The 20,181-nt window shown below is 38.0% G+C and overlaps 1 protein-coding gene across 1 annotated transcript; it reads left to right on the top strand.

Annotated features, from left to right (window-relative positions):
- Window positions 1-1,353: 1,353 nt before the first annotated feature.
- Window positions 1,354-19,567, top strand: zmp:0000001082 (integrin alpha-D). Its single transcript, XM_056372580.1, has 33 exons — window positions 1,354-1,445; window positions 2,566-2,683; window positions 3,152-3,243; window positions 3,412-3,494; window positions 3,625-3,739; window positions 3,863-3,993; window positions 4,101-4,243; window positions 5,275-5,425; window positions 5,639-5,774; window positions 5,863-5,936; window positions 7,340-7,412; window positions 7,607-7,695; window positions 8,190-8,226; window positions 8,562-8,704; window positions 9,338-9,484; window positions 9,607-9,804; window positions 10,050-10,180; window positions 10,450-10,607; window positions 10,689-10,852; window positions 12,074-12,190; window positions 12,387-12,457; window positions 12,542-12,683; window positions 13,943-14,041; window positions 14,207-14,286; window positions 14,415-14,495; window positions 14,632-14,707; window positions 16,110-16,217; window positions 16,317-16,355; window positions 16,449-16,574; window positions 16,654-16,767; window positions 16,857-16,931; window positions 17,033-17,143; window positions 17,797-19,567. The coding sequence occupies exons 1-33, from the start codon at window positions 1,397-1,399 to the stop codon at window positions 18,013-18,015; spliced, it is 3,690 nt and encodes a 1,229-aa protein (XP_056228555.1). The 5' UTR covers window positions 1,354-1,396; the 3' UTR covers window positions 18,016-19,567.
- The last annotated feature ends 614 nt before the right edge of the window (window positions 19,568-20,181 follow it).

The following is a 20,181-nucleotide window of genomic DNA, read 5'->3' as shown; positions in this document are numbered from 1 at the left end:
ATACTCTTGGTCAACTGTCTCTGGTATAGCTTCTTGGGTTGAAGCTCAAGCTTATGGTCAAGTTGTTTCATTTAGCGCTGCCCCTAAAGGCCTGGAGCACTTCAGTTGTGTAGTTTAAATATGCAGCGCTTTTTTCTCTTGCATTTGTTGTGGGGGGTTTGTGTATTTTTGTTGTTGCATCATTTCTGAATTTGCAGACAGTTGAGAAAGGAGAAGGTTCACTTTTAAGTATTTCCCGTAACTTTCCCATGTCTTGTGGGTTTCGCCCCGCCCCCCCCGCCCCCCCCCCCCCCCCCCCACACACACACACACACACACACAAACACACCCCTTTAAGAGACCAGCAGCAGGTCTGAGTCAATTCATTCCAATGGAAGAAGTGAAGTGACAGATTATTCCGCCCCCACAGTCACTATACAAATAAATATTCAAACCATTTTTCTAAAGCCACAGATCTTCCAAGCTTTCTGACATCAAAATGTCATTTTTCAGACCGACAGATCAGGAGAAAATTAACTTAACTTGAGAACTGTCTCTGTCTCAGTAACACACGCTCGAGATCTGGCAAAACAGACCTCTTCTCTCTGTCGGTTCTGGTTTCACAGCTGCAGAACTGCCAACGTCGCTTTCCAACCACAACAGTTTAGAGGGACTTAGAAGTGAAACCAAGAATTAAAAGTTTAAACTGAAATAAAACTTGTATTTCTTTGCTTAATAATACTATTGTTATTATTATCATTTAACTGTTTTTGGAGGGTTTTTTTTGGTTTTATGATCAGATATTAAGAAGAAAAAAATTAGTTTGGTGCAAAGTCATACTGTATATAGTGTTGTATTGTGTTGTTATGTTTTGACATGAACAAGCAATCAGGCCCACGCCCACTTAGGAAACAGGAACTGTATCCCATTTTATACCATTGGCACTGTCTGTAATGCCTTATCTTCTGTATAGAGTACCTTTGGTTCTAGTTACAGCAGACAATTTGCAGTTAATGTCTTTGTTCTGGCTTCCCGCAGCACGTGTTTTCATTTGCAGCACATTGCTGTTGTTGTATTTGTTTTGTATTTTCGTATGTGTTTTTGAATCTGCATCATTTATGAATTTGCAGCTGGTTTCTCCTATCAGAAGTGATTGCAGCATGTTTGCAATTGTCGGCCACCATACACAAAACTAGCAAATAACACCAATCAGTACCAGCAATGGGAAAAATTAAACATTAAGGATAAAGGAATCAATTACAAAAAGAGGAAGCACGAGGGAAGCAAAAACATTTTGCATAGAAATTAGCTGTTTCAGAAACGCCCTAAAAGCACACAGGAAGTATTGCACATTCATATGTCTCAAAAAACAACCGCAGCACTGTTTGCCTGAAAAGGTTGAGGGGTGATGTGAAGGATGCAGGGGCAGCGTCACCTTTTCCTGCTCACTTACATGGTGGCTTTTGGTAAGATCTAAAATTTTACTACATTTACAGTTTGACACAGTTTTCCTCCACATAAGGAGAGATAGGGGTGCTATATATTTGTGTGGAAAAGTACATGAGTGAATTTCAGGCTTGAGACCTTTGAGAGATATTACAGCAAACAGAACTTTTTTACTTACATATTCACTGTTTTACAAATTTGATATTTAATTATTTTTTATATTATTATTTATTATACAATTAGAATCAGCAGGTTTGGAGTCTCTTAATACATGAATTCTAACAGTCTTCATTGAGACTCTGTATAGAGGAAATGGAGCCAAAAGGAACTGAAAGGTCTGCAAATTATCCACATCAGTCAGAACGAAACATTTTTTCACAGTAATAATTAATTATTTAATTTTCCTTTTCATTTTCATTTCATTTTATTCATCATTTCATTTGTTGCCTATTTTCACATTCAGCATGGAACAACATTAATATTCATGTAGAATAAGATGCTTTCAAAATTTGCGTTTGAAAATTAAAATGATGTCAGTGTGTGGAGTTAGAAAGAAGGGAACCTACCAGACCCCCTCTGCTCTGTCTAGAAGCTCAGGTTCAGCTGAACTATCGGCAGTCAAGTTGCATTGGGGGTTTTTTCAAGGAACAAGAATATGTGAAACAAAAAAAAATGGCATCTCCATACCTGCTGTATCAATTTTGATCCATTTTCAAAAACTGTCCATCGTAAAATTGACAGTGTTATAAGAGAAGAATACTGTATCAGTGGAGAGATAGAAAATTGTTGTGACCCCTTTGTGTGTCACTATATGTAGGAATGTTTCAGCTAAGTAAAATCCGAACTTCTCATGGACTATATTCTGGTGTTGACTGGGGTTGATTTGGGCCTGACCTGCCACCCAGTGGACATGCTTATTAAATCTGGAAAGTAATTTGTACAGAAACAATATCTAGTAAATCAATGCATTCTTTATTATCAAGTGTATTGCTTAATGCTCTGCAGTGCTTTTAAATATCACATTATTTCTAAAACAGTAATTATTAGTTATCTTCTGAAATTCTAATTATTTATTAATATTAATTTAAAGTGAGTTTCCACCTATATAGATTAAAGTGTGTCATTTTTTTCAAATTGCAGCCATCCATGTTTCCTTGGCTTTCAACATTGACACGACAAATACTGATGTCTATACTGGTAAACAAGAAGATTTCTTTGGATACAAAGTGCTTCAATACGTATCTGGCACAAAAAAAGGGTAAGTCTGCATTTGCAACCTGGTGGTTCAGTTGATATTTAATATTGCTCTTATTGTCAAAATCCTTATATACTTAAAAAGAGCAAGTTAAGTTTAGTTGCCATTTTTTAGGTTGGAAAAACTTTGAGGTGATATGAAGTCAACATAATTTAAAACTTCTAGTTATATTTACCTGTTTTTTTTTAAAGGCAATAGGTTTCCTAGCTTTTTTTCAGTTAGATCAACTTGTTCCTTTTTACAGTGTAATGAAATAAATGGAAGATGATTCTGGCTAACTTCACTTCATGTGAAAAACTGTAACACATTGTGGTTTGACACTTTGAATTATATTGCTTCCTGTGACTTATCTTCCTGTGCCATCACAACATCACTTGACGCCCACAGAGAAGGCATTTTCTTTTAAAACAGTGCTGCTCATTTCAACCTGACTGACCTTAAATGGTTAATGGTTATTGATGTCATCCACAGGATAATCGTCACTGCACCTCTGCAGCTAAATGGATCTGGGGGAATATGCAAATCTGAGAAAGGCCGAACCACCCGGTGCTTCAATAGTGAAGGTATATAAATACAGCTTTTGAAGTCAATGTCATGCAATTAATCACACCATTAAAAAAACGAATTACCGTTTCCAGCAATACAGCGAAATGCAATATAAACATTTCACTATGTAGCTGAAACGCTTTGTGTATTTTATTTAGTACTAATCAAAAGCTCTACTGTTGCAGATATTAATCTGGAGAATAAAACAATACCAGTCAAGCACCTTGGCCTGTCGATAGCTGCAGACTCCAAACACTCCCAATTCACTGTAAGAAAAAAGCTTAATAAGTTTGATGAAATCCAAAATATACATTCTCTGTGACATTTGTTGAAAATTCTGAGCAAAGAAAATCAATATGTTGAATCAAGTTTCTTTTGCCTCTTATGTTCTGATGTAGGTTTGCAGCCCAAATGTAGCCCATGAATGTAATGAGAACTCCTATCTGAACAGTGCGTGTTTCAAGATCACAGCTAATCTTCAGGCAATCTCCTTTTTCACACCTGGCTACCAAGGTAAAAGACATTTAGAGAGAGTAAACTTCTCCATCTCTGTGGTCATAATGTTCTTCTTCTCATCATGTTTTTGTCCTGACAAAATTTTCTATTCAAATCTTCACTCCAAATATTTTTTTTCAGAATGCACAAAAAAGACAGTGGACCTCATCTTTCTGTTTGATGGATCAGGGAGTATGACTGAAGAGGAATTCACAAAAAATAAAGATTTCATAGTGGATATAATGAACAGCCTTAAGAACTCATCAATCAAGGTCACTGCACTACTGCAACATGAAAGCATTCATAGCATTTATGTGTTGAATTATATCTATACATAATGTTAAATAAATAATGTATTATGTCATCTGTTTTTTTCCAGTTTGCAGCAGCTCAGTTCTCCTCAAATTACAGGAAGGTTTTTGACTTCAATGACTATCAGGCTGGTACAGCTCTTGATAAACTTATGAAAGAGCCCCACATGAAGAGTCTCACCAACACTCACAGAGCCCTCGAATTTGTGTTGTAAGTTCACTTTCATTGCATACGGAAGCCGAGAAAGGCTATAGTCGCAAATATTTTTTTATCCCAAGATAACAAAGCTCGTTATCCTGAGATAACGACATAATTATCCCGTTGTCTTGAGATAACAAAGCTTGTTTTCTCATTTTGTTAATCAGAGATCAGATGTGCCAAGCCAGTATGCAGACAGCAACGCCTGGTGCTATGAACTGAAAATGTCAGGACCATGCATTGTTGAACACATCAGAAAATATTTCAATCAAGGGCAGAAATTACATTAATCTTTTCATACAAGATCATTTTCAGATCAGTCCTCGTCAGCCAAGGAGTTAAAAACTAGTCAAAAACGAGCCCATACGTCTTTTGTCGTTTGCTTATTATACCTATAGTTACGTTTTGTTGTTTTAGGTGACATCTAGTGGCCATGGTAATTATGACAAGAGCAAAGGGGAAAGTGCGGTGATGTAGCCTAGTTTAAAGAGAGACAAAGTTCGTGTTCTGAGGCTGTCGGTACAGTCCTGTGTTTAGTATTATAACCATGATAACCGAGATCCGGTACGCCTGCTGCCGTAGGGGCGTTATTTCAGGAGACACTGCTATGGGTCGTATCTGAGGGTTGAAAAAAAATGACCTATATGGTCGTTCAGGTTGGAGGACTGGTTGTTACTCGCGACTCAGTCATAAATCGTCTTCTCCTGATAACATCTTGTTGAGCTTTGATATCTTGAGATAAGAACGGGATAAAAAAATATATGCGAGTATGGTCTTTCTCAGCTTCCGTAATTACTTATACAGTATAAAGTCTTGAACAAGTTGTTTCACAAATAATGTTAAAATAAAAACGGCGCCCCAGTGGCTCACATGGTGAAATGGAAGCTAAGTCCTAACTGCTGTGGCCTGGGTTCCACTTCGAACCGTGGCCTTTTGCTGCATGTCCTGTCTCTCTCACTGTCGCTATCGAAATAAAGGCAACAAATGTCATGGAGTTCTGTTTATTTCGAGCAATACAAACGCTGCATTTACATTTGTTTCAGGAATGATATCTTGGAAAACCCAGAGTCAGGCGCCTCTCGTGATGCAACTAAGGTTCTGGTTCTAATCACAGATGGAGATCCCAGTGATGTTGACAGAAACAAAATTATCAAAAGATATGATGATAAAAGCATCATTCGCTTTGTCATTGGGGTAAGCTGTCATGTAATATGTCTCAGTTATTTACCCAATGGATAAAATTTGTTGATTACAAAATTAATCCAGCTAATCATCAAGCTCAGCCTTAAATTGTGAAACTTTTGTTTATTCCAGTTTTGGGTTGAATATTGTGCAAAACTGTGTTGTTGTTGTTGTTGTCTTTTACTTGGAGGTACTTTATAATTTCATGGAGCATTCTGGTTGCAGGTCAAAGATGCTAAGTTGGATAAATTTGAGGTCATTGCTTCACAACCGACAGAAAAATATGCCTTCAAAATCGAGAACTACAACGGACTCAAGGGAATACTGGAAAACTTTCAGAAAAGGATCTTTAAAATGGAAGGTGATGTTCAATTATTTTCCCCTCTTTGTTTGATAATGTTGTTAGAAAAATCCTGAGAAAACATGAACTAGTTTTGTCTCATATTTAGGCTCCAGTGTGGCTCGGGCAGGAGACATAGCTGGTGAAATGTCTCAGAGTGGATTCAGTGCCGTCTTCTATAAAGTGAGTAAAGTCAAAAAGGCAAAATCTGGACACATTTGAAATCTACATCTTTAACCCATAGTAACTAGAGTAAATCCTCACAGTGCTGTCTAACTATTCATACATACAGGTGCAGATAAAAAGTATGTTAAGACAAAAAGGTATTTGATCATGTTCATAAAATACAGACTAACAACAGCTTCACAAAATATGAGTTAAGTTAGGTAACGTTGTTGGATCATTACTTATCTGCTGATTTAACTATTCACCTCAGCATTCTGTAAAAACTTAGTGCCTCTGACAAACTACTCACCTGATACACTGAACACACTGAAAAGGTACGACTGCACTGTACTTGGGAAGCAGGACAGTGTAGTGGCTTCTGAGCTTTCAAACGTTGGACCTTTCCCAGACAACAAAATATGGCGGGCGTACCGGACCTCGGTTGTCATGGTTACAATAATAAACTCAGGGTCTGTCTGAACAATGGCGTAATTACCTTTGTTCCCATAGTTACTTTAATAATTTTCACAGCTTGGTTAGGTTTAGGAAAAGATAGTGATTTGGGTTAAAATAAGTACTTCCTTAAAATTAGTCTTTGATGTCAAGGTTACAATATAAACTGCTGGTTTCACATTTAATCTCGCTGGCCTTTGTCATATTGCTATATTTTGATGACCCATCCATCCACCCACCCCAAAACTCCTCCCAAGGTAGACTTTGTTGCACTTTTACATCACCACACCTTTGCCTTTGCTCCTGTCATAATTACTGGAGCTGCTACATGTCGCCTAACAACTAAGCATAACTATGACTGACCGTGTTGTTTGTCTTTCTGACATAAGGCTTGGAGACTTGTTGCACAATTGACCTATGGGCTTGTTTTTTTTTTACAGCAGTCTCAAAAAACCTCCCTGTAGTTTTCAGGCATTTTCGCCGAGTCCAGGGTCAATAGGTCAATGGTCCGCCCACACATCCAATTTTACAATTGGGCAAGTAACTTGAGAGCTGTGGCATACTGGACTCATAGATACACTGAGGACAAGTTACGACACTGGGTTGGTTTGGAGTCTGATACTTGCACTGTAATTCTGCTTGACTTGACACAGTCCACTCCTTTTAAACATTGGATCAAAGAAATACTCTTCTTCTTAAAATTGGAGAAGATTAGATTCAAATAGCAGAGTAGACATGATGAATTTTCCAAAGGTGTGGCAACCCTTAGAACCCAGCTTGGGTTCTGGTGCTTGTTGGATGAGTTCATGTGGTCTTGTTTTTGTGTGTATTTGTGTCAAATCAATCAATCAGAGTCTGACTGCTGCAAGTCAGACTGGGCAGCTGATCTGTTAACTCCCAATACAACTACCGTAGTTAGCACCACTCTTGTCTGTGCTCTCACCAGACTTGTGTGTTTCTGTTAACAGGATATCTTGATCCTGGGTTCAGTGGGATCAAACAGCTGGCGAGGCTCTCTGCAAGAGGTCAAACAAGACATTGGTAAACTAATTTCTCTCTTTACAAATTATCTGCCCCTTTATTGAAATTATTTTTTTATTTGTTTTGAGATATGCATAGGTAAATAACCTGTGTCAGTTTGCAAACTAAATGATGATAAAAATAGCATTGTATTGTAAATGTAGCAAATAAATGCATGGTCTTAATAACTCCTTATGCTCCCCTGTACTTCTCAGTTGGAAAAGGATCTTATTCCAGGCAAAGCAACATAAGATCTATACGTAATGGGGACTTGCCTGCATACACAAGACTAAATGAAAGCCAGGTTGGTAACTGTCTTGAGAAACCTCAATCTGCCACTGCTAATTAACAAAACCCTTTTTGTTATGCCACAATCAGAGTCAAAATTAGCAACTAGTTGTTGAAGGACAGGAGTCTGTTTACTTTTACCTTTTGACATAACATCGCTAGAACCCTTCACGTTTACATCTGCTATGAAGAGACTTCAGGTTTTGCAGGTTATGTAGTTATTAGTAGAGCCTTAATCAATTAACTCAAAACAGGTAAATCTTCGTGGTATCTACCTTTAGAAAATAAACCCAAATACCCCATCAATCCAGCCTAAGGTGAGTAAAGCCCCTTGAGCGTATAGTGTTGGGGTGCTCTATTTATGTGTGTGTTTGTGTCAAATCAATCAAACTGCACCCTGACTGCAGCAAGTCAGACTGGGCAATTGATGTCTTAACTCCCTACATAACTACTGTTGGTAGCACCACTCTTGTCTGCGCTCTCACCAGACTTGTGTATTTCTGTTAACAGATCCTTGATCCAAGCATGCAGAATGACTCCTATATGGGTAAACTTATTTCTCTCTTTACAAATTACCTGCTCCTTTATTAAAATTTCATTTTTTCATTTGATGTGAGATATGCATAGGTAAATTACCTGTATCAGTTTCCAATCTAAATGATGGAAAAAATAGCATTGTGTTGTAAATGTAGCAAATATGCATAGTCTTATAAACTCTAAGTAAATGGGTATCTTGATAAGACACAATGGCATTAGGCTTTTTTTAAAAAGCATAATTTTATATCTGTACCTAAACTATATGCTTCCATCACTGCAGTATAACCCCTCTGGTGTGAGTGGATATTCAGCAGATTACGTCATATGTGACTGTCACTGTTGCAGGATACTCGGTATCTGTTGGACAGAGGAATAACGCTCCTCTGTACTTCTCGGGTGCACCAAGATTTGATCACGTAGGACGGGTCGTACTTTTCAAACACGAGGGCGAGGACTGGACTGCAGCCCAAGCACTAGATGGAGACCAGGTTGGTCACTGTCTTGAGGACGTTTTTCAGAATCTGATTTATGATATATATTCTAGTCAGAAATAAAGGTGTTATGTTTAGCATGTTTAAACCTCAACTCAAAAAGTTCACAAACACCTTTTTATTATTAGAGCCGGTGTCAATCATTGTTAGGACATTTCTAGTAGAACTAGTTGCTACTTGAAGAACAGGGGCCTGTCCAAGATGCAGGCTTACTTTCACCTTTGAGATAACATTGCCAGAACCCCTCATGTTTACATCTGCCGTAAAGTCACTCAGAAAGCTAATTAACCAGGTTCTTGTAACAGTCAGCTGGGCCCTGATTATAGTTTTGCCTTGAAGCAATCAAGCAGATTTCTTTGATCAAATGTGCTGTATTACATTTATTTTGTATCAAGAGATGCAGAATGCTGCATGTTGCACCTTTAGAAAAAAGGGCACATCATTTCAGTGGTTGCAGAGAGGAAACCAGAGAACTTCCTTGTACTGACATCTCGTTTTGCTTGAAGAAAACTGTGACAAAACGATTGTCTTAACTTTACCTGAAGACATGTAGGTTTTTCAAAAATGGTTTAGAGAGTGCATTTTTTTCAATTTAGATAATGTAAATCCTCTTTGTCTTCACATTTTCAGATTGGTTCATACTTTGGTGCAGAGCTGTGCTCAGTAGATATCGACTCAGACGGTAACACTGACTTCCTGCTGGTGGGAGCTCCACTGTTTTATCAGCCTCAGGAGAGGAGAGAAGGCCAGATCTACGTCTACGCACTGACTGATGAGGTGGGGGCTGCCATAAAGCCTCAGATTCAGTGTGACGCTATTTAAGCTTTCATGAGGTTACTGAGAGAAAATGAACGCTTTTGTTTTCTTAATCACTTACCTTATGTTCTCATTTCTCACAGATGCAACTGAGAAACGAACTGAATGTAACAGTGTCATCCATGGGTAGATTTGGTACCACAATCTCCAGCCTTGCAGACCTGAATGGAGATGGACTCCGAGACGTTGCTGTTGGAGCCCCCCTTGAGGACGACAACAGGGGGGCTGTGTACATCTACCTTGGAGACAGACACAAAGGGATACGCAGCACTTTCAGCCAGGTGAGGCAGACAAAACCTGATATGTTATATTATTTTTGTTGTGGAAATGGTGACCATGCTGCAGACAGGTGAAAAATGTAATTTCCACTGGATATTTTTCAATGATTTCCGTATTTACCTTCAAAAACCTTTATGTGTCTCACACTGAGCATCGCACGCAGCATTTGTCTCCACCACCTCTCTAATGAGTACCTTATATAAGTGCGAATTAGACACTGTTTCAGATGTCAAATCTGTTATTGTAGAGAATCATGGGAGAGAAAATAAAACCTGGGTTGAGATTCTTTGGACAGGCCATTGATGGGGTCAACGACCTTGGAGAAGACGGACTCCCAGATATTACGATCGGATCACAGGGCATGGCTGTTGTCTTAAGGTAGGGATACTGTGTACATTATGTTTTGTACAATTGCTAACAGACTACATCTCAGGGTGCAGCTTTTTCTAAGGAGGACTGGTATTGATGTCTGACTGAAGAAAAGAACCATCACCCATCTCCTATAAAACTCACTAACAGTGGCTTCTACTCAAACAAAGGAGACTGGTGTCTTGTTCACCCTTCCTCCCTGCATTAGTGCACCCTCATCCTGTAGAAATCAGGAGTCTAATAATCCATTTTTAATCTTTCTGATGAATGTCTTTCAGGTCCAGGCCCGTCTTTCATGTCACGACACATCTGTCTTTTCTGCCTAAGGAAATAAGCACTGAGAAATTTGACTGCGTGGCCAAAACAGATACAAGTTTATTCATGGTTACCATAACATCCTGCTTTGAAATGGTAGAAACAACAAAGAGCAAAGCAGGTGGGGACCAGAACCAATAATGTGATTCATTAACAGCTGCTAACACTGCAAACACTTTAATCCTGCTGTATGTCTTTGCAGGGGCAACGAACTCAGGACTGAACATCTCATACACACTCAATGTGGATCCAATGAGACAAACATATCGAGGTTTCTTCGAAACTGTAGAGAAAACCAGGAATTTTACCAACATTAGTCTGCTGACAGATAAAGAAACTTGCTTTGACAGTCCCATCTACATGCCGGTATTGAGATTAATCAATGTTCACACTTATACTCTTACTCTTTGTATCAAAGCAGCTATCACCTGTAAATATCATCCATGTGTCTATACCTCAGCTAGTTATTTTTTCAAAATTTCTTCCATTACCCAACATAGCACACTTTAAATCCAAGAGAGTTTTCTAAAGCATGTTATAATTAACTTTTCTTGGTCAATATAACTAATGATTTATTAGTTGTGAGCTATGAACCAAAATGTCTGCTTTGGCCATGTGACCTAAGGGCGCTTTATACTACAGACTCATCCAAATTGCGTTCAATTTTGTCATGACAATTCACTTTGAGCCCTGAAGTTATTTCCTCCTTTGTTATCTTGGTGACTTGTCATGCACCCCAGTGGAGCAACACTCTGCAGTTTTGGTGGCAAAAACGAGTTTGTTTGTGACATGTTGAACATAACCACAGAAACCTCTGTGCTGATGTGCACACCAAACTATTTCCACAAATTATTCAACAGTTACTACTGCAAACCATCCGTTTTGCTGAACACATAGCCACACATTGAGTACAATTCACATATTTCCTTGAAAAAACATTGATGAGTTAAAACTTCTCTCTTCATTAATTCACTGCCAGCTTCATCAGCAACTATTTTTCACATGTAAAATAGTCAAATTTAACAGAATCTCAAAAAATCAAACCAAATAACTACAGAAATGGAACTACAACATTAAATAACCAGACCACATAAATATATATAAATTCTACTTTAATTTCAACAGTGCACTGCAAAAAGTTACTGTGTGGATCATTGTAATGACAAATAAATTTGCATGCTATTGTGCATATAAAAATAGAATATAAGATCATTAACAAGTACAAAAACATGATTTCAACTGGAAAACAGTAATCATCTGTTTCTGGCAATATGTGTGAGCTGTTGTATTCCTGTTTGAAACTCTGCACTGTCTCTCAGACAACAAAATGTTTCCTGTGCAAAAAACCTTAAACAGTGTGAACATGCGTGTATTTCCTCCTTTTAGTTTTTTTGTTCATTTGCTTTTGTGAGCTCAAATTCTCACCAACTGACCTGCCCATGTAGCAATAACTATATAAGAAATTTATCTTGTAATTCAGCTTTTCCACCAAAATAAATACCAGTAATACTGGTCATTATCCCTCTACACTCATTCATTATTTAGTCCTTTTATTGTTGAAACCAAACTTTCTTTTTTTTCTTTCAGAAATGCGTGACAGACACATTATCACCCCTCATCATCAAGTTAAACTTTTCTCAAGTCGACAGTGAGACTGGGAATGCCATCCTGAATGTGGACAGCAAAATGCAGGATGTTGTTGAAGTACGTACAGTCACTACAGCAGGAGGCTGAGGCAGTTACATGAGTTTGACAAAAAAAACATCTCTGAGACCAATAATGGTCGTTCAAAGCACTGCTCTATTTGAACTTGCCCAGTCACAAAATGTGTATTTTTCAGCCTTGCTCTGTATTTTCAAATATGCAGCAATTATTATATATGCAATTCCTCTTTTTACAGGTTCCCTTTGAAAAGCAATGTGCAAAAAATGACACCTGTATTGCAGAACTTGAGGTGGATTTCAATTTCACGTACGTATATCTGACAAACACAGCACAGCAGCTGTAATATTAACATGATATGACCAAATGTAAGAAGTACTCTGTCTCTCTTAGGACCCCAGTATTATTGGTATCAGAAGATAACTACTTCAACGTGACTGTGAAACTGTCCAATCATGGTGATGACTCGTACAACACCAGCCTCACTGTGTACTATCCTGAAGGCCTCTCCTTCTCCAGGATGATTCTTATAGAGGTGACTTACACATTACAATTCTTTATCATGTCCCAAAACTGATCTACACTCAGTGGCTGTGTTCAGAACTGCTTACTAATATACTATTCATAATAAGTGTGATGTCAAAATGAGCATTTAGTGCATTACAGCTGCACAGTGTGTGAATTTCATGTGCACAAGAAATGCCCAGATATATACTATATAATCAAGAATCTCTGAGTATGCGCCATGAGCATACTGGACGTACTCAACTGCCCCATGATGCATTGCGGCTCCTAAAACTACGATGGAAGGCTACGAGGTGGAGGATTGGTAAGAGGAATGACCGCATTCTGCATTCTGGGATACTGCTGTATACTTCAGTGTGAACAGTCAGCTTGGTAATTGCGTATTCATCTGTTCATTTAGTCGGGAGTATGCAGTATACTGTATGCTCATTGAGTATGTAGTAGGCAGTTCTGAATCGGTGGACGGTTTCTTATGGCAAATAATCAGCCGATCATGTGGCAGCAACCTAATGCAAAAAAGCATGCAGGTGTTGTCAAGAGGTCCAGTTGGTCTAATAATCTAAATTAGTTGTATGAAATAAAGGGGCTACTTAGTGTAAATATTACATTGTTCTATATTTAGACAGAAAGCAGACTACACAGAGGCAGTCAGTGATTTTTAGATTTTTGAGTTTTTGTAATTTTGTGTCTGGTTATTTTCCCTTATACACGACAGTTTCATACAAAAACAACCAAGTTATTTTATGCAAATCTGGATTTACCACTAAATGTTTTCATTTGCCTCTAATTTGCTTTGATGACTGGAGGTGAAGACTGTTCCTCTAATTTTAGCTACATACTCATCACTTAGTCTTTTTATACTGGACTCGGCTCCCAGTTTATTGAAAGTCATGACACAAATAATGAATTATAACTATAACATCTGTCAGAAAAACTCTGACATGTATTAAATTACTTGTCATGTGCATAACCAAGACAAAGCTTTCTTTCACATGTCTTTTCCACCAGAACAGAAAGAGAACAGAAAGCTTTTGGAGGATTTGAAACCCACACAGGATGTGTCGGTTGTCAGAGGGAAAAGTGTTCACAGTAGCAAACGCTGAGAACTCACTCTTTTTTTAAACCTGCCTGAAAGCTTAAACTTTATCTCACGTACAGTTTATTAAAACAAAGGTCATGTTAACATCAAAGTATTGAGTGTAAATTTAAAGCTCTTATTCTTCTCAGCTCATCCTGACTTGTGCATGTTTTTTTTTTTTTTAAAAACAGGCCACAAGACCGACGCTCCACAGCTGTCTCGATCTAGAAGGCGTACTTGACAAAACTATATGTGGCGTCAGCCTTCCTGTGTATCGCAGCAGATCTGCAGTGAGTCATACTGCACCTGGACACCCTCACACTAGACAGAAGTGAAATGTCATAAATGTTGAACTGTCACCACGACCTTTGAAATTTGCTAACTTGGCAGCTTCTCTCATGAAGACATTTTCTGCTCAATAAAATCTAATATCATTGTATTTTCTTTCTGTGAAGGCAACATTTAAAATGTCTTTTTACGTCATGACTGGCTATGAGTGGAATGAAACTGTCTCCATGACAATCACTGGACAAAGGTAGAGGCCTTCTCATGTAATCCAACACACAGAACAAAGCCAAACATTTTCTCTGTATTATTGAAATATTCATTATAGTTACATATTTCATTCTCAATATTCACAAGAAATATTTTTTGCATCCTCAGTGATAATACAAACAGCACCAAAAACAATTCCCTGACCAAAAGCATCCCAGTGCAAATTGAAATTAAAATGGCAATAACAGTGTAAGTATCAAGAGTCACATAAATAGCATTGTGTAACTGTGTTTATTGTGTCAAGTCATTTTTTAAATACATTTATTATTACTACTTTGTATCAGCTAACTTCATATTGTGAAGTGTGTTGTGTTGTGTGTTTCAGGAGAGAAGGCACCACCACCTATTTGAACTTCACAACAGAAGATGATGCACCTAAAAGAATGGAGACTATTTATAAGGTGAGGCGATACATTTTTATGGAAGAAGCAAAGATCAGGATTAGTGATGATCATTGATCTAGTCGTTAGGTACTAGATGTAATTTTAAAGCTGTATTCATTGATTATTTAGCTACTTTGGGGCAACATTGACACATTCAGTCATTCAGTGTTGCTAATCGAGCGACTTTCTCACTAGATATGGCAGCTTTTAAGACACATTCAGTGACTCATTATTTTTTTCAAAAAGCCCCTAGTGACAGAGTAGTTGCATGTTCAATCAACTGGCCGTCAGTCAGACAGAAATGTGTATGAGCTGTGTATGCATACCCAAAAACGAATTACGGAGCTCCTTCTCCTTTGTTTTCGTTCTAAATAATATGACTTAGTCTTAATTTTCCTTATAATGCAAAAAGTTTAATTCCAGGGTCTGAATCCTCTCCATTCATGACACTTTAGTTCCAACACGTCCTCACTGCCAACTTATCACATGTGGACGTTTGGTCAGGACCCCTTAACGTCAGCTCTTAACGCAGTGGATTCCCCTTTGGTGCCACTTTTCAACCCCATCTCTTACAAATTATGTTTTATACAACTGGACTGCAACACCAGATATGTTTTGAGGCAATGTATTTTTTGAATAAAAAAAAAAAACTACATTTATTAATGGAAGCAGAATTACACGACTGTCACACCAGGAACTGGTTTGCATCTATAGTCCAGTCTTTGGTTTAGACAACAAAGCTCTTTGGTTAAAGTTAGAGAAAGCTTGTGGTGTGGTTTAAAAAAGAAAAAGTTCACTGTGACTTCAAAACCATAATGTGGTTTCAACCTATACATGCCAGCAGACAACAGGCTGTGGTCTCCTGGTTAATGGGCTGAATGACTTAAAGGGGTTCCCATTGTGGCGCCCAGTGGCTCACCAGGTAGAGCGTGCATCACATAGGCTTAGTCCTAACCGCAGCAGCCATGGGGTCTGCATGTCATCCCCTCTCTCTCTCCAACATTCATGTCTCTTATTATAACAGCCTACATTAAATTTCAATGTCACCTGTCTTTTTCGCTCTGTTTTTTGGTCTTCACCAACTCCACAGTGATTTATCTTGCTCTGTAGTTGCTCAAAGCTGGACTGTGTTCACTAGCTCTTCACTAACTTGGTGGTAGGCAGGCGGTGTGCAGCACAAAATCCTATGTTTTTATGGGGGGCTTATATGAACTAAAGAAATAAGACATAAAGTGTTACTTACTGAGCTTTAGAGGTGCTTGTAAGGTGGATTTTGTGACATTTGGACAGAGCCAGACGAGCTGCTGTTTCCTCACAGTCATGTTTATCTTGGCAGGAAATTGAATAAGAGTATTTCCTAAATGTTAATGTTTCCTAAACTATTCCTTTAAAATGGACAAACTGTCTCTCACCTTCACAGATTTCTAATCCTGGTCTGAAAGCTTTTCCTGTCACCGTGTCCCTGTTCTTCCCAACTAAACTGGAATATAACTTTGAGCTGAACGACTATCACATCTCTTTCCAAGAGGTAATTTTTCGACTGCCAGAACACTACTTACTTAAAAACTGCTGCTGTGTATAAAATTACAAATTCTGAATGCCTGCCTATTACTCTTTCACTTTTAAGAACAAAACGCAATGCGACATTACCGACATGACATCTGACGTAAGTGAAAAGTATTCAATATAACAGTATTTTAGCCTAACATGTCATGAAAGTACAAATCTCTTTAAAAAATGAACTGTTGTTGTGTTACAGTACTGCTCGCCAGAAAAACACTGCAAAATGATAATGTGTGACACTTTCATCCTGGACAAAGAATCAACCACTGAGTTTACACTGTCAGGGGAAGTACAATTTAGGAATTTCAAAGTGTATGCAGAGGTATGTAGCCACAACGCATACCACATATAACATTGAAAGTGATGAACATATAATTAACTGACACACATTTCCTTTGCAGAACATTTTCTTGCTGAAAAAATATGTTGGAGACAGCGGAGAGGTTAAATTTAAAAGCTTTGTACATGTTAGATATGACAAGCAACGATACGTGCTGGAGTCTCGTAAACAAGAGGTAAGCTGAAAAGTTTGACCACTTCCGAGATACTGCTTTTAATGTTTTTCAGTATAATCATGGTAATTTATCATATTCATTAACCGCAGAATAAAGACGGTGTTACACGGGAGAAGTCTGATGAATCTGGCTTATGGAGAAGCAACGATCCTACAATGAAACTGGTACATTCAGTCTTCACATCAACTGAAACTGCAAGAAATTGTAGATTCTCATTCTTTGAGCTCAGCTTCTGCTTTGAAAACTTATGTTTTTCTCCCAACAGGCTGAAGTTCGGGTTGAGTTCATAATTCCCCCAAATCGACAGCTGATCATTTTTACCGGAGTTGGAGTGGGATTGTTTCTTCTGCTCATAATCACATTAATCATGTTTAAGGTGAGAGTTGATTTCCAGATTTTTTCAGTTTCAGACCAAATCACAGTCCTAACACATAAAATACAACTTAAAAGGCTCTGTCTTACACCCAGCTCAAAGCACAAAGCAAGTGTCTTTGCTAGTTTCAGACCGACACAGTTGTCACTCCATCCTGATTTCAATCAGGAGAGACCAATAAGAGGAACAAGAGAGTATGAGAAAATTAAATTGAAATTTAATGTGAACAGAAGGAATAGACTTTGGTGCATAGACCCCAGCAGGAAGTGGATCACCATAGAAAAGATCCATAGGTTTAAGGTCCTTCCAATAAGAGGAAACCTTTAAAAGGTGCAAGCTTTTAAAGAGAATGGGAGATGGCACTCTGATTGGTTTATTGTATGTTACGCCCAAAACACTCACATGATTAGTAAATAGTCTAAGTACAACCATTTTGAACCATGCGCCTGGCACAGCGACTGTTTTTTCTGCCGTTAAAAGAGCAAACGTGATATGGACACGCCCTAAATGCACTTTGGACCATGTGCTCTTGACTGTTAAAATAGAGTCCAAAGACTTTTAAGTTCATATTCAGCTGTTGCTTGAACAGAATTAAAAAAGATTTAAATGATGGTTTTGGCATTTGGTCTAATAATTTTTCTTGTATCTCCCACAAGTTGGGTTGCTTCAAGAGGAAAAGGTTTCCTATGTGTTTGGAAGACGAGGACCAAGATCTTATGGTTCAAACCCCCACTGAGCCTACCCCTGCTCCCACCAACGGGTTAATCAGCCAATCAGAGACTGAAGGCAAATCTGACCCACCTTCAGAGGCAAAACTGCTTCCTGATGATGATCATCAGGAATCTGACAGCAATTCAATCCAGGGACTGGAGTAAGCAAAACAAATTTATCACAATATAAGAAGGCAGACATGCTGAAGTTATGGAGTATGCAGCCTGCACAGAGAGTCATTATCAGAGAGCAGCATCACTAAAGGAACCGTTCATCATTTTGGGAAAATATGCTTCCTTGCTGAGAGTTAAATGAGAAGAAGATTGATACCCCTGTCATATCTGTCTACTGGAGCCTGGAGACGGTTAGCTTAGCTTAACATAAAGTCTGGAAACAAGGGGAGATGCCAGTGTTGCAGTCAAATTTTATTTTCAGTATATAGCCCAAATCACAAATTTACCTCAATCTGTACCGTGTATGACGCCCTCTGTCCTTAGACCTTCGAACTGGACAAGGAAAAACTCCCCAAAATAACCTTTAACAGGAAAAAAATAAGTTATAACTGAAATATGTGATAACTGGTTGTCCTAAAGACAAGGTCCCCCCTGGAAAAGAAAACTGGCATGGTTTATTACATCACATGCAATAACTGTAGTTGAACAGTAAGGACCTTGGACAAGGGACTGAGTGAACAACAGAAACATCGGACGTCTGCAAACACGGTCATCAAGGTCATCTACCAGGAGTCAGTGGTCGGCCAGAAGGATGAAGGGGACCTTTCACATCAGACGCAGAGACTTTTAACAGAGACAGTTCCATCTCCCCCCGGTGTATGATAAACTGTTATAATGTTACCGATGTTCCATAGCCTCCATAGTAGGTGTGTATGTGATGACAACGGAGAAAACTCCATCTGCTAACAAAGAGAGCAAAATCTCCACAGAAAGCTGAGTTAAGAATTTTTGGTCAAATTCTAATATTAAATTTACAGACATGCTCAGGCTACATTAGGAAAAGAAGTTATGTAAAAGTTCTCCCATTGAAGGGAAAAATTCTCCCTCAACCCTGCTGAGACTCAGGTTGTCAATCCTGGAAGGGTCACATCCGGCTCGGTCACATGATCCCCTCAACACAAGTGGTTGTGTTTGTAAATGAAAAGCTGGCAGGGGTCAACATCCTTGTCACTTCAGTAGCATCTCCTACTCTTTTTTAGCATAGCATGCCTTGTTATATACATTACTGTAACATTACATTACATTTAGCTATTACTGGTCTTTGGAATAGGTATTTACTCAGGAAACAGTTCAAGTTCTATTTGTATTATATCTGACTGCTTGTTAAAAAGTTTTTTTAATTTGATGAAGTGGTATGTCAAATTAATTGTTTATTGATTGATATTGATTACTGATCTCATAAAGAGTGCCTTTATGAGCATAACTCACTAATTCACACAATTTAACACAAATATATACATTAATAGGAAAAAATTCAAAATTGATGACATTTTATATCCAAATGGTCAAAGGTCAACTTCACTGTGACATCAGAATATCAAGACTGTTACTCAGCACTGTAACTCAATAAGGGGAGATTATTCCCCCCTTTATTTGTGTGTGTATTTTGTGTTTGTTTTTAGGTGTTTATTCGTTATTGTGCATTCATTGTTTTTTATATTTTATGATCTTTATCAGTAAAAAAAAATTGTTCATCAGTGTATGTTGTGTTGATTTATTTTGTGCCAGTTTTTAACAAAGAAAGACACCCAAGCTGCCAGTATACTAGCAAGAAAATTTTTTTAAAAAATATTCACCGACAACCTGCCCAGAAAAATAGCTTTTCTACCAACAATTGTGCATAGGTGTAGGGTAGTGCAATTTATTAGACACATTATCATGATATGTAATAGGCCTAGTACAGTTTGTATTTTCCATAATGCTTCTGCTGAGATATCTCTATTAAGAGATCTTTTAAGTTATTTTGAACCCGGGGGCCTAAAACCCAAAAGTTAATGTTAAAAGAAAATCCTTCATTTCATTTAAAGGTGTAATGTGTATGATCGTGCTGCTTGATCCATCTCCTCCATAGGGGGCAGAATTAGAGAATAAGGTTTATTGCCAGGTGTGTTTTTACTTACAAGATATTTGGCTTCGTGTTTGGTGCAGTATACAATAAACATATTAACAGGAAATAACAATAAAAAGGTAAAATACTGCAACAGTCAAAAAGATAAATTTATATATATATTATATATACACATATTCAAAAATAATGAAAAAAACTGTGTACAAAAGTGTTGACAAAACTCCTGCTGAGCAGGATGTGCAAAAGAT

Source organism: Seriola aureovittata, chromosome 3 (genome assembly GCF_021018895.1).
Source record: "Seriola aureovittata isolate HTS-2021-v1 ecotype China chromosome 3, ASM2101889v1, whole genome shotgun sequence".
NCBI classification, from domain to species: domain Eukaryota; kingdom Metazoa; phylum Chordata; class Actinopteri; order Carangiformes; family Carangidae; genus Seriola; species Seriola aureovittata.
The sequence above is the reverse complement of the archived record's forward strand: the minus strand, read 5'-3'. Positions and strand labels throughout refer to the sequence as shown.

Coding starts and splice junctions, on each gene's coding strand:
- zmp:0000001082 (XM_056372580.1), top strand. CDS start 1,397: ATGCAGGGGCAGCGTCACCTTTTCCTGCTCACTTACATGGTGGCTTTT. Junction 3,994..4,100: donor TTAAGAACTCATCAATCAAG/GTCACTGCACTA, acceptor GTTTTTTTCCAG/TTTGCAGCAGCTCAGTTCTC. Junction 16,768..16,856: donor TGGAGTCTCGTAAACAAGAG/GTAAGCTGAAAA, acceptor CATTAACCGCAG/AATAAAGACGGTGTTACACG.